This window comes from Panthera pardus, unplaced genomic scaffold (genome assembly GCF_024362965.1).
Source record: "Panthera pardus isolate Hobbes unplaced genomic scaffold, ASM2436296v1 HiC_scaffold_12, whole genome shotgun sequence".
Classification (NCBI taxonomy): Eukaryota; Metazoa; Chordata; class Mammalia; order Carnivora; family Felidae; genus Panthera; species Panthera pardus.
In genome coordinates this window covers 30233614-30248997 of record NW_026526677.1, presented here as the reverse complement: position 1 = coordinate 30248997, position 15384 = coordinate 30233614, and the positions used below count along the sequence as shown (strand labels likewise).

The window sequence follows — 15384 nt, the reverse complement described above, 5'->3', positions numbered from 1 at the left end:
CTTTAGAAGCCATTAACTCAGATTTTGCCAGAGTTGAAAATGGGAGAAAGATGCCAGGTTATCTCAAAAGTTCACTTGGATCATTCTTCTGTGTGGCTGGAAACCAAGTCAATGCATCTGTGGCAATTTCCTACTACATTTCCGTGCCCCCTTGCTCATTTCTTGCACTTCTAGCCTAGACCATGTGCTGTCCCAGAAAGATCTTGTTCTCACAGCCATAATTTCCCTGAAGAGATTTTGCTGATAATTGCTTAAGATATAAGATTTCTAGTTATTTTATATGTTAAATAGAAGGCCAAAATGAAAACATAATCCCAGACCCAAAGGACTGAATGAAAGGACTAATGATAGAAAATTCTCAGCACAGTGATCGCCACTTGGTACCTCCCATTATGTTGGCAGTGCTGGTGGTGCTCCAATGTTTCACAGAGTTTTAGGCAAATTTCTTTCTGTTTTTACTTAAAAGGCCTTCCCCTCCTCACAGGCTTTATCCACAGCACTCAAGATGAAAAGCAAAACCAGTGACAAACACTTAGCAGGACTCAGAACTCACTCCCTTTTCCAATAAGGAAAATATTTCGGAGTTAAAACTCATTATGCTTGACTTTCTCCTGTCTCAAGGTCTCTTCTCTCATTCCCCATTTGTGCCCACCCCAGTTGATCAGTCACACTCAAAGTCCAACTTGGGCTTGAGTAGGACCTCCACTATGATACAGTACGCTGTATGGCTAAATTCCAGAAATGTACAGCTGGGTAGCACTAGCTCGGTCAGGGCAGGGATTTTCATCTCTTTTCTTCTTAGCTAAAGCACCAGCACCTAAAAACACTGCCTTTGCAGCTCCCTTTGCAGCAGAATGAATGAATTCTGGTCCCATAGAGCAAATCAATCACGGGGACAAAAGCCTGCTTCTAAAGCTCCCTGTTGTAAAGTTAGCTTAGCTAGAATGAATGGGGCAAATGAACACACTCACCAGGTCTAGCTACAGGTTGGCTTTTCAGCCTTTTCTAAAACAAGCCCAATAAGCGTCCCTTGCAATGCTTGGCTCACCTCAGACAGTGAACACAGTAAGGCTAACTCCCGTCCTGCCCACGCTGGGCTGCTGCTGCCGCCTGCTGAAGCTTATGCAATCTGCCTCCAAGCAATTCCAAAACCTCTCACATCACATATCTTTTGAGAATCCAGTGAAAATCACAGCTCTTTCCCAGAAAAAAAATATGTATTGCACAGATTTCAAGAGATTGAAGAGGCCCCTGGAGCTCCACCATGTAAGACTAATGGTAGAATTTGAAGCAAACCAATCTAAAATCTAAGGAGTTGTTTTCTTTCTTGTTAAAGAAATGTTCATATATGCACAAAAACAGAGAGAATGATCTAAGAAACCACCACGACTTACCAGTTGTCAACATTCTGCCATTCTTGTTTCATCCATTCCCCCATAACATTTTACATTTTTGCTTTTGCTAGAATATTTTAATGCAAATCTGAGCTATCTCTTAATTTTCTGTATAAATACTACAATATATATCCAAGTGGTCAGGACTTTTCTTTTTTTTTTTTTAAAGGTTTTTAATGTTTTTATTTATAAAATTTCTTTACACTTGACTTAAATCCTGGCAGAGACATCTCCAAACAGTGAAATAAATTTACCCCCAAGGAGCAATGGGGAAAAAAGTGTTATTCTAAAATGGTTTTGTTTTGTTTTTTAACATTTATTTATTTTTGAGAGACAGAACATGAGCAGGGGAGGGGCAGAGAGAGAGGGAGACACAGAATCAGAAGCAGCCTCCAGGGTCTGAGCTGTCAGTGCAGAGCCCAATGCGGGGCTCGAACCCAACGGACCGTGGGATCGAGGACTTTTCTTTTTTTTAACATAGCCATTAAACTATTTTGACACTCAACAAGATTCATAAGACCTCCTTCATATCATCTGGTACCTAGACTTTTAAATTTCTTCTGACTGTCTTAGAAATAACCTTTTGACAGTGGTTGGCTTGAATCTGGATCCAGACATGGGCCAGCCATTGGGTTGGATTGGATCGATATATTTGCTAAGGTAAGGATTCCTTTTCACTGTGTAAGCGGAAACCATATCAGTTCGTTATTTGATGGAAGTAACCAACTGCATGCATGCATGAGATGTGGGGAGGGGCAGAAGACTGAGTTAATAAAAAGTACTGCAAAAAGTTTTAAATGGGGACTCTTTAAAGCTCTTGCTTGATCCTTTCAAATCATAAAAATAAAATTAGATGACATCCCAGTTTTCTCTCAACTTCAACAGTCAGTGAAAACTATGAACCAAGTAGGTCACATTTCCTATTTCTTATCTGAATTGACAGTGGATACGCTGTCTAGAGACTACTGAGCATTTACATTTGATTTCACTCTCTCTTCTTTGAGAAGGATAAAAAATTATTGGCTACATTAAATAAAAAATCCGAAGTCCTCAGATACACGCCCTGCCTGCTCTGTGGGGACCATGCCAGATCTTTTAGGCTTCCGTTGATATATTTTGATATATTGACCCCACAATATAAAGGGTTTACCTGCTGCCTTCCTTGTGCATCCATCGTTGATGACTGTCACCCACTTTTTTCTCCACCAAAACTACCTCCGTGTCTGAACGCAGATCAGGACCTCTTACTCCCAAAACTAACTGAGGAGCAGCATGGCATATAATTTGCTCATCTCTGTATTCAAACTGCTGGTGGCAAAGCTTCTGCAATTTACTCTGCTTTGGAGAAGAGCTGAGATAAAGAAAATCCCATTAGTGGCCGAAAAATGTCCTGTGCACTTGATGTGCTGGAGACCGCAAGTTCCGTTGGCGAGAGACCTGCTGTGAACTGAACTCACTTGTAACGGTGAGGCATTATCATCGGGGCAGCAGCAATGTTATTTGCCTTGCACTGCCAAGCTGATGTAAAAAAGGTAGAATTCTGGGCTTATTCTGTAACAGAAATAAATGTTCATCCAAGAGAATATGAGAAACTCATCAGCATAACAAAAAGAAATTTAGTTGAAGAGATAATTTAATTAAAGGGGAAAAAGAGTAGGAGAAGGAGAGGGGTAAAAGGGAAATAGGGAGAAACAAAGGTGTTCAGATCATGATTGTTTCTAGCCTCTATCTCCAGATAGAATGCCATTGTTCAAGTTTTTCCATCTTCCCTGACAACTCATAGAATATCATAAAAAAGAATGATATACTAATAAGTTAATTCAAAGGAATCTCTTGCTTAAGGATCTTAAGGCAATAAGAAGACTTATTAAACATATGAAATACCACAATGCATTGTCAATCAAATACATTTATAAACATCTATGAAGCCCCTACTCTATGCTAAAGGTCGAAGTGCCAAGACTGTTTAATTTATATAAAATGCTATCAAGTTACGCAAACGTCTAACGATTATGGAATGATACAAAGTACTATAAATTCCTATTATTTCATTGGACATTGACCAGGAAAAAATAAAATGAAAAAGAAGAAACTACATTTTCCTAATTTCTTAAAGACATCAAAGAATCTCATATGCTTATTCTTAAGTTCATTCACACATTCATTCAACAAACACACAGGCTTGGTGCTAAGTTATCAGGAGACACAGGTGGATGAGCTTACTGTTGAATGGAAAAGACACACTAATGAACAAGAAATTACATCACGTGGCACAAAATAAGCTAAAGGGAGAAGGGCCTTCCCACAAATACTTGCAAATACTTAGTCACAGACACAAGAAAGACAAAAACGTGCATGTTGATGTACATGCAGCTAACAGTAAGGCAAACCCACAAGAATCATTTTGCCTCAAAGTGAGCAAATCTAAGGCCAGAGAAATCTCTCACAAGAATCCCTTGCAACTTTTTACCTGTATTTCTTCTGTGGTTCCACATTTTCAAAGAGTTCTTCTTCCATTTTCTTTGTAAGACTGTCATCCTCATCAAAGTCATGAGGAGTTTCCTGCCAGGCATATCTAGGAAGTGTGTGACAAGCTTTCATTCGAAGATGGGCTCTTGCATGTGAATCTCTACCAAGGTTCAGAAGCAAACACAAGAATTCTGATTTTTACTCACAGAGTTTTCTCTGAGGGATAGTCTGATCATATCCTGAAGGATATTGGTAGATCTGTAAATCGCATTTCCATTGTCGTGCCTGACATCGCAAATCCATATCTTACTAACACATAATTTAGACCTTTTAATATGAGCCTACAAATAAAATTCCTCCATTACATAATAAATAGCACTCATCTTTACCATATTTATTTGGGAAAAAGGGGGCCATGTATTATATTTCAAAAATTGCGAGATTAAGGCTACTCGGTAGTTTAAGAAATTTATAATGAATGTGTAATGAGATTCCTTCTGCCAGCTCCATAAGTGGGTCATAATTCTGTCTGGAACAGAACAGCCTAGATTACTGCATTTCATAAAGTTTACTCATTAGACAGTGTTAAGAAATCTTAATTAACTTAACTTTTCCTCTCAAACCTAGAGAGGCTCCAAGAGCATGGGCATGTTCGTGCCAGTTTTTGATAAAGAATAATGTACTAAAACACTTAAATAGTCAGAGCTTGGATAACTGAGTCAGTCAGCCTTCTGGCTTTTTATTAAGACGAAGGTGTGAGCAGGGGCATAGCCACCATCCGGATCCATATATATCAAGTTCTGGGGCACTGTTTAAGGTACATTTGCTTCCATGGGATCACGACACAATATGAGGACTGCTGGGTCCAAGGCGGGTTAAATATATGCACAAAGCAGCAAATATGCATGTATGTAAATAAAGCTAGGGGATGCAGGGAGGCTGTGAGTGCCAAGGCGCTTGTGGTTTTTGATATAGCTGCAAGCGATATCAAATTACCAAAATCTTTGGGGTCAATTCCTGTGTTAGCAGAGCAGACCATACACTTTTCAAATGTAACAAAAGTATTACATGTGGCTATGAAATTGGTGGGTAACAGCTGTCTCATTCAGAGCTGCAGCACATACAGCTTCTCAAGTCAAAAGTCTTACTAACAGTTAAAAAAACAACAGTGCCATCTTGTGTTTAAAAATAAAAAACACAGCTTTCCCACTGACTATTTCTTTGAGGAAAACAAAAAACAGAAATGTCATTCTTAGTTTTAACATATTTATCAAGGTGTAAACAAGATTCCTCCCCCTATCCAGATGTTTAATTTCCTAACTTGGAATTTATCTTTGTATGACCTTTGGCTTCCAGGCAAATGAAGAACAGTCAAGACAATAGACAATTTAGAACAGACCTTTCTAAATATACCTTCCTTTATTAATTCATTTGTCTACTCATTCATTTAATGACTTATATGACTCATACACAACTAATCATTCCATAGTTAGTCAACTCATTCCTTTAACTGATATTTCTTGAACATCTACTATATGATAGGCACAGAATTATAAGTGTTGGGGATACAGTGATGAACAAAACAGGTAAATTCTCAAGATTCATAGAACTTACATTCCAGTGGGCAGAAGAGAGATAATACACAAGTAAATGAATAACTAAATAATACAAGTGCCATAAGTGGAATAAAACAAGATATTGTGATAGAAATTAGCTGGTGGGGAGGGGGGTCTACTTTAGCAAGGTAGTCAGAACAGACTCCTCTGAGAGATGATGTTTGAGTTGAGACCTGGAAAATGAGAAGAAGCCAGCCAGGTGAGGATCTAGGGAGAGAGAGCATTTATGGGCGGAGAAAAGAATAAATGGGAAGGTTCTGAATATGTTTGGTTCATTTGAGGAACAGAAGGACACTGGGTCATAGGTGTGCAGTGAGTGGGAAAGGTACTATGTGAAGAGGCTCTTAAAGTGGGCAGGGACTGCCTATAACAGTAAGGAAATGAGAAAGTTTTCCCTGAGTTCCATGCTAAAAAGGCCCTTTCTTCCACAAAGCAGCAAAGCTGAAGTGAGTACTCCCAGAGTTTTTTCCATTTTGCTTATATTTATTACCAGAAATCTTTACACAGAACCTAGCTATCAAATGGGTTCCTTCCTTGTGCAGGGTAGCTCGGTCGGTTAAGAGTCTGACTTCAGCTCAGGTCATGATCTCAAGGTTCGTGATTTGGGCCCCTTCTTGGGCTCTCTGCTGACAGTACAGAGCCTGGAGCCTGTTTCAGATTCTGTGTCTCCCTTTCTCTCTGCCCCTCTCCTGCTCGTGCTCTCTCTCTCTCTCAAAAATAAATATTGAAAAAAATTTTTTTAAAAAAGGGTTCCTTCTAGATCTGTTTAGCCTCTTGCTTTATGGATGCCCCTCCTTAAATCATCCCACCTCTCGAATATGTAAAACTTCCAAACAAACATATCTAAGGAAGTCTGGGGAAATCTTAAGTGACTGTCTAATGTAAGGTGATTTAGGATTGAGTCATCAGAAGTGGTTCAAAGAACTAGTGAAAGTTAGCCCGGAAAAGAGATAACCCAGTAGGCTGATGACAGAGAACTTTGAATATTTTATTTTATTTTATTTTATTTTATTTTATTTTATTTTATTTTATTTTATTTTATTATTTTATTTTATTTTCAATATATGAAGTTTATTGTCAAATTGGTTTCCATACAACACCCAGTGCTCATCCCAAAAGGTGCCCTCCTCAATACCCATCACCCACCCTCCCCTCCCTCCCACCCCCCATCAACCCTCAGTTTGTTCTCAGTTTTTAAGAGTCTCTTATGCTTTGGCTCTCTCCCACTCTAACCTCTTTTTTTTTTTCCTTCCCCTCCCCCATGGGTTTCTGTTAAGTTTCTCCGGATCCACATAAGAGTGAAAACATCTGGTATCTGTCTTTCTCTGTATGGCTTATTTCATTTAGCATAACACTCTCCAGTTCCATCCATGTTGCTACAAAGGGCCATATTTCATTCTTTCTCATTGCCACGTAGTACTCCATTGTGTATATAAACCACAATTTCTTTATCCGTTCATCAGTTGATGGACATTTAGGCTCTTTCCATAATTTGGCTATTGTTGAGAGTGCTGCTATAAACATTGGGGTACAAGTGCCCTTATGCATCAGTACTCCTGCATCCCTTGGGTAAATTCCTAGCAGTGCTATTGCTGGGTCATAGGGTAGGTTTATTTTTAATTTTCTGAGGAACCTCCACACTGTTTTCCAGAGTGGCTGCACCAATTTGCATTCCCACCAACAGTGCAAGAGGGTTCCCATTTCTCCACATCCTCTCCAGCATCGATAGTCTCCTGATTGGTTCATTTTGGCCACTCTGACTGGCATGAGGTGATATCTGAGTGTGGTTTTGATTTGTATTTCCCTGATGAGGAGCGACGTTGAGCATCTTTTCATGTGCCTGTTGGCCATCTGGATCTCTTCTTTAGAGAAGTGTCTATTCATGTTTTCTGCCCATTTCTTCACTGGGTTATTTGTTTTTCGGGTGTGGAGTTTGGTGAGTTCTTTATAGATTTTGGATACTAGCCAGTAGTTCATTTTTGCTTTTAATTCCCTTGCCTTTGGGGATGTGTCAAGTAAGAAATTGCTACGGCTGAGGTCAGAGAGGTCTTTTCCTGTTTTCTCCTCTAGGGTTTTGATGGTTTCCTGTCTCACATTCAGGTTCTTTATCCATTTTGAGTTTATTTTTGTGAATGGTGTGAGAAAGTGGTCTAGTTTCAATCTTCTGCATGTTGCTGTCCAGTTCTCCCAGCACCATTTGTTAAAGAGACTGTCTTTTTTCCATTGGATATTCTTTTCTGCTTTTTCAAAGATTAGTTGGCCATATGTTTGTGGGTCTAGTTCTGGGGTTTCTATTCTATTCCATTGGTCTATGTGTCTGTTTTTGTGCCAATACCATGCTGTCTTGATGATTACAGCTTTGTAGTAGAGGCTAAAGTCTGGGATTGTGATGCCTCCTGCTTTGGTCTTCTTCTTCAAAATTACTTTGGCTATGCGGGGCCTTTTGTGGTTCCATATGAATTTTTGGATTGCTTGTTCTACTTTCGAGAAGAATGGTGGTGCAATTTTGATTGGGATTGCATTGAACGTGTAGATAGCTTTGGGTAGTATTGACATTTTGACAATATTTATTCTTCCAATCCATGAGCACGGAATGTTTTTCCATTTCTTTATATCTTCTTCAATTTCCTTCATAAGCTTTTTATAGTTTTCAGCATACAGATCTTTTACATCTTCGGTTAGATTTATTCCTAGGTATTTTATGATTCTTGGTGCAATTGTGAATGGGATCAGTTTCTTTATTTGTCTTTCTGTTGCTTCATTATTAGTGTATAAGAATGCAACTGGTCCTGGACTCTTATTTGTTGGGAGATTTTTGATGACTGATTCAATTTCTTCACTGGTTATGAGTCTGTTCAAGCTTTCTATTTCCTCCTGATTGAGTTTTGGAAGTGTGTGGGTGTTTAGGAATTTGTCCATTTCTTCCAGGTTGTCCAGTTTGTTGGCATATAATTTTTCATAGTATTCCCTGATAATTGCTTGTATCTCTGAGGGATTGGTTGTAATAATTCCATTTTCTTGTTTTTTTTTTTAATTTTATTTAACGTTTATTCATTTTTGAGAGACAGAGAGAGACAGAGTATGAACAGGGAAGGGGCAGAGAGAGAGGGAGACACAGAATCTGAAGCAGGGTCCAGGCTCTGAGCTGTCAGCAGAGAGCCCGACGCGGGGCTCGAACTCACAAACCGTGAGATCATGACCTGAGCTGAAGTCTGACGCTCAACCAACTGAGCCACCCAGGCGCCCCAATAATTCCATTTTCATTCATGATTTTATCTATTTGGGTCATCTCCCTTTTCTTTTTGAGAAGCCTGGCTAGAGGTTTATCAATTTTGTTTATTTTTTCAAAAAACCAACTCTTGGTTTCGTTGATCTGCTCTACAGTTTTTTTAGATTCTATATTGTTTATTTCTGCTCTGATCTTTATTATTTCTCTTCTGCTGGATTTAGGCTGTCTTTGCTGTTCTGCTTCTATTTCCTTTAGGTGTGCTGTTAGATTTTGTATTTTGGGATTTTTCTTGTTTCTTGAGATAGGCCTGGATTGCAATGTATTTCCTCTCAGGACTGCCTTCGCTGCATCCCAAAGCGTTTGGATTGTTGTATTTTCATTTTCGTTTGTTTCCATATATTTTTAAATTTATTCTCTAATTGGCTGGTTGACCCATTCATTCTTTAGTAGGGTGTTCTTTAACCTCCATGCTTTTGGAGGTTTTCCAGACTTTTTCCTGTGGTTGATTTCAAGCTTCATAGCATTGTGGTCTGAATGTATGCATGGTATGATTTCAATTCTTGTATATTTATGAAGGGCTGTTTTGTGACCCAGTATATGATCTATCTTGGAGAATGTTCCATGTGCACTCGAGAAGAAAGTATATTCTGTTGCTTTGGGATGCAGAGTTCTAAATATATCTGTCAAGTCCATCTGATCCAATGTATCATTCAGGGCCCTTGTTTCTTTATTGACCGTGTGTCTAGATGATCTATCCATTTCTGTAAGTGGAGTGTTAAAGTCCCCTGCAATTACCACATTCTTATCAATTAGGTTGCTTATGTTTGTAATTGTTTTATATATTTGGGGGCTCCTGTCTTCGGCACATAGGCATTTATAATTGTTAGCTCTTCCTGATGGATAGACCCTGTGATTATTATATAATGCCCTTCTTCATCTCTTGTTACAGCCTTTAATTTAAATTCTAGTTTGTCTGATATAAGTATGGCTACTCCAGCTTTCTTTTGACTTCCAGTGGCATGATAAATAGTTCTACATCACCTCACTATCAATCTGAAGGTGTCCTCAGGTCTAAAATGAGTCTCTTGTAGACAGCAAATAGATGGGTCTTGTTTTTTTTTATCCATTCTGATACCCTATGTCTTTTGGTTGGCTCATTTAGTCCACTTACATTCAGTGTTATTATAGAAAGATATGGGTTTAGAGTCACTGTGATGTCCGTAGGTTTCATGCTTGTAGCGATGTCTCTGGTACTTTGTCTCACAGGATCCCCCTTAGGATCTCTTGTAGGGCTGGTTTCGTGGTGACAAATTCCTTCAGTTTTTGTTTGTTTGGGAAGACCTTTATCTCTCCTTCTGTTCTAAATGACAGACTTGCTGGATAAAGGATTCTCGGCTGCATGTTTTTTCTGTTTATCACATTGAAGATCTCCTGCCCTTCCTTTCTGGCCTGCCAAGTTTCAGTAGAGAGATCAGTCATGAGTCTTATAGGTCTCCCTTTATATGTTAGAGCACGTTTATCTCTAGCTGCTTTCAGAATTTTCTCTTTATCCTTGTATTTTGCCAGTTTCACTATGATATGTCGTGCAGAAGATCAATTCAAGTTAGGTCTGAAGGGAGTTCTCTGTGCCTCTTGGATTTCAATGCCTTTTTCCTTCCCCAGATCCGGGAAGTTCTCAGCTATTATTTCTTCAAGTACACCTTCAGCACCTTTCCCTCTCTCTTCCTCCTCCTCTTCCATGGGCCTCTCGTCTGCGCTTGGCTCCAGAGACTCCGTTCTGCTAGTCTTCTGGCGGTTTTCTGGGTTATTTAGGCAGGTGTAGGTGGAATCTAAGTGATCAGCAGGACGCGCGGTGAGCCCAGCGTCCTCCTACACTGCCATCTTCCCAGTATCCCATATGAATTGTGTTCTTAAGGACTTTTAAGTAGAGAGGAATGGTATGGACAGAGAAAAAAATGAAATCATAGGATGGAGATATTCTAAATTTCAACATTAGAATGGTCTGCCTTACAAACTAGTGATGTCCCTGTTACTATGAGTATTCAAGAAAAGATGTGATCAAAAGAGCCTATCTGGAAGGTGCAAGAGATTCCTGCCTTATGTTCTGAGTGGACTCAATCACTTCTACCTCAAGGACTCCAGGACCTGATGAAATCTATAAGTTAGAACAATGTAGATCTTTGCTCTCAGAAATGTTCTTTCTTTTTTCTTACCTTCTGTGTACTTTTTTCCCATGTGCAGTCTAATAATTCAGAGGCTAGATGATACATTCTTAAGAAATTCTAGCCATTGAGGAATATACCATGTAGGTCAAATCATCTCTCTCTGAAAAAGGCCTTCTGATGCCTTTGTTAGTGTCAGGACATGAGACCAGATGAATCATTCAACAATGAGGGGTTTGTTTCCTAAAATGTCCTTATATTTGAGTTTATATCCTTATAATTGAGGGGTAGAAGCAGTCTTTTAAAATAGTTTGTAGCAATGATATATAAATTAATATTCACTATTATCACAATGGTAATTGAGTAGCCATATATGGCTTTAGAATTTGGAAACTCACTCAATCATTCCTTCATTTATTCAGTAAATGATTAAAGGCAGCTATCCTGGTCTTCACACAGCATGTGTGACAAGAGTTTTTGCCCTCATGGATTTCCCAGACTGGTGGTTGTTGGGGAGGGGCGTGTGGTGGTGGGGACTGATAGGCACATTGCTGTGTGCAGTCATTACCATGATTGTTTTCAATGATGAAGAACCATTCCACAGATGAATACCAGGCAGGTCAAGGCACTTCAGGTGGAGAGAAACAAGTGGCTCAGAGGCGTACAATAGTGCATAAATGGAATGTGCCACGTTCAGCGACAGCTTGTAGTTGCTGAGCTGGGGCTTAGTTAATGTGTCAGGAAGAAACAAGTGTGGAGTGGAGGTGGGCCTGGGGGTGCAAATGAGGGTCAATGACAGGCCTGGATTCAGGTCAGAAGGGCTTGATTAGAGACTAAGTATTTTTTCTATCTGCAGTGCGTAGCCACTGAAGAACTGTATAAAAAGGATTAGGTTTTAGAAAGATTAACTGTCTGTGGGTGGAACTTTGAGGTGAACTGGAAGGAGGAGAAAATGGAGATAGAGACCAATCAGAAAACTACTTCAGTGACCCAGGATGACAACTGTATATTAACATGAATCCAGCTTGAATCTATATTAATTTAATTGTTCCTGGAATCAACGTTTATGTAGACAAAACATGATGAATTCCTCAAATAATTGGCAATTCCAAAATTCTAGTCTTTTAAAAACTGTAATATAATAACAAAATAGCTGAAAGTAGATCCTTGTGATGGCTGAACATGGAAGCTCCAGCTCTATCTTTTGGACAGAAAACTAATTAAATATTTACTAGCTCTTCACCTGACATACATTTCACAAACTCGGTGTGGGTTCCCCGCATGGGCTCTGTGCTGTTATTGAGCTAATGAGCTGAGTTCAAATAGGAAACAGGTAGCTTTTCTGGCCACACTGATTACTTACAGTATTTCACTGGAAGCATTTTCCATTGTTAAAGCATTTTTTTCCATTGGCTTTTCCTTTGGTCCCATAATTTGCTTTTCTTCTCCAAAAATTGCTACAGGTTTATGCACAGCAAGCTTGGCTCCAGACACAATGTCACTTTGCACTTCTAAAACAAGAGCTGAGCAGAAACATGCAAATTGCAAGGACATTAGTTATGATCGCAGAACACCAGGAATTTGAAAACACACGTTAAAATAAAAATGCAGACAATTTTCAACTATTTGGCCTAAGAGAACACATTCTAACTGTAATTAATAGTTGTTCTTTAATAAATTGGATTTCACTTCATTTTTGTAGATTCCTTCCTCTCAAGATATTGTCAGTCAAAAGTACTAAAAATAGAGGTTTATATCCAAAATATACAAAGAACTCATAAAATCCAATACCTGAAAAATCTGATTAAAAAATGGGCAGAGGACCCGAATAGACATTCTTCCAGAGAAGACATACAGATGGCCAACCTACACATGAAAAGATGCTCAGCATCACTAAACATCAGGGAAATGCAAATCAAAACCCCACTGAGATATCAGCTCACATCTGTCAGAATGTCTATTATCAAAAAGACAAAAAAATAACAAATGTTGGCAAAGATGTTGAGAAAAGGCAGCCTTTGTGCACTCTTGGTGGGGATGTACTTTTGGGGCACCCACTACGGAAAACAGTATGGAGGTTCCTCTGTTAAAAACAGAACTACTGTATGGTCTAGCAATTCCACTTCTAGGTATTTATCCAAAGAAAATGAAAACACTAATTTGAAAAGACATATGTACCCCTATGTAGATCGTAGCAGTATTTACAATAGCCAAGATATGGAAACAATCTAAATGTCCATGGGAAGACGAATGGATAAAAAGTGCATGTGCGTACACACACAAAGGAATATTATGCAGCCATAGAAAATGAGCTCTTGCCATTTGCATCAACATGGATGTACCTCCAGAGTATAATGCTACATAAAATAAGGTAGAGAGAGAAAGACATGTGTAGAATCTAAAAAAATAAACAAAGCAAAACTGAAACAGACTCACAGATACAGAGAACAAACTGGTAATTGTCAGAAGGGTAGAAGGGTGGATGAAATAGATAAAGGGGATTAAGAGGTATAATCTTCCAGTTATAAAGAAGACATGGGGATGTAATGTACAGCATAGGGAATATCATCAGTAATATTGTAACAACTTTGTATGGTGACAAATGGTAACTAGATTTATTGCAGTGACCATTTCATAATGTATACAAATATCAAATCACTATATTATATACTTGAAACAAATACAACACCATATATCAATTAACTTTCGATTTAAAAAGTGCCTAAGGAAAAAAAAAGTACTAAAAAAATAGGTCTTTCCAAAAAAATGTTGTTTAGTTATTTAGTTAGTTATTGTAAATTCTAGCCTTTCAAATGGGCATATTATTTACATACATATCTCTAGATCATTCTCTAGGATCCTAAATTCCTCAGTGGAAGTCCCCAAAGCCTTGAAAGCTGCAGGCAAAACTTACTGTACAGTATTCAATATATGTAACAGGGAAATGTTTTAAATTATATTAGTGATTTTTCTCTTTTGTCGTTCTATACATAGAACCGTTGTCCTAGTTCCTGGGGTAGCCTTAAGGGAAGGAGGAGGACCATAAGTTGATAAGAAATGTTACAAAAGGAAAGCAAAAGTACAAAGATAGTGTGACACTCAAGTACAGCATGTTGCCATAAGACAAAGGCCATGTCAATCAGGATGACACTGTCATGATTTAGGTTTTTTCTAAACACTGTTAGCTCCCACTGAGCATATCAAAGCTTTAACATCAAGGTTGACTTGGAGAAAACCTACCATTTCTGGGCCTGAGGGAATTTAAGACAGAAGACAGAGGAAAGCAGAAAAACGCACTGGGTATCATGATTCCCCCTACAGGCTTCACTTCAGGTATCTACGCTACACCAAGGAAACACTGAGGACACTGTTCATTGTTGAGAACACTGTGATGAGTCACCTCTCAAGTTGCCTTCACCACTCCAATCTGAGGTACAGTTGTATCAACCTGGATCTGGTTTCTGAGGGGTGTGGCCATGACCCAAGATGTGCCGACAGTCATGCTGGGAAGGTTTCCAGAAATAGTTGCCAAGGAGGGGTGAAGGGGTCTTGTAATAAAGATTTCAGAGATGACCACTCAGACACAGCCAGGCTTCAGAGGGCCAGAGAGAGCAGAAAGGCTGGGTCAGGCAGGAAGCACCTCCCATCCAAAGCATTGTCGGGGCCAAAGGAATGGAACATGGTCACCCAGCCATGAATATCAGCCAGCAAGACCCAGAAAGCAAGACACCCTGTCCCCCAAGTTCTTCCCTTCTATCTGAGAGAGGAACTGAGGGAGACTCTGGGGAATGGGAAATATGAAAGCTCTCCCTAAAGGGACAATTTAGTGGATGGGCCAAAATTTAAACCTGATCGGACATTTTATGTTTTCCTTAATGGAAAACAAAGAAGACTAAATTCGTTTTACTTTTCTTTTTTTTTTTTAATTTTGTTAACATTTATTAATTTTTGAGAGACCGACAGAGACAGAGTGTGAGTGGGAGAGGGGCAGAGAGGGAGACACAGAATCCGAAGCAGGCTCCAGGCTCTGAGCTGTCAGCACAGAGCCCAATGTGGGGCTCAAACTCACAAACCAGGAGATCATCACCTGAGCCGAAGTCGGACGCTCAACCGACTGAGTCACCCAGGCACCCCTGGAAGACTGAATTTGTTAAAGACGAAATAAATTACACTTTCTTTGCACATCACTGTGTAGTGTGAATGAAAATATGCAATCCTGTTAAATACATACATTAGTTTAAAGAGCTAAACAGCAGGATATAGAGGTGAAATATGACCTATTTAAACAAGCACAGATTTAAAAAAGGCAGAATCAAGTATTTAATTTTGGCAATATCTTTTACGGTAAATAATCCCAATGCTTACCCTCTATCTTATGTATGCTGCAGAAAGTTTGAATTTTAGAAATATCTGATGCTAAGTTCCTCAGGAAGATTTGCTTCTTTTGCTGAGCAACGGACACATCAGGATTGATCCAATGTTCTCCACATGAAACATATACCTAGCAAAGAAAT

General features: G+C 39.1%; 1 protein-coding gene across 2 annotated transcripts in view; it reads right to left on the bottom strand.

The window, feature by feature from the left end:
• DCDC1 (doublecortin domain containing 1) overlaps nt 1-15384 on the bottom strand; it is a 485161-nt gene that overhangs the window by 53041 nt on the left and 416736 nt on the right. For both annotated transcript variants that reach the window (XM_053899858.1, XM_053899859.1), the window contains 4 exons: nt 15236-15371; nt 12234-12393; nt 3865-4023; nt 2545-2745 (listed from right to left, as the gene is read on the bottom strand). In XM_053899858.1, coding sequence (XP_053755833.1) covers nt 2545-2745; nt 3865-4023; nt 12234-12393; nt 15236-15371 — 656 coding nt within the window. The remainder of the gene's footprint in view (nt 1-2544; nt 2746-3864; nt 4024-12233; nt 12394-15235; nt 15372-15384) is intronic.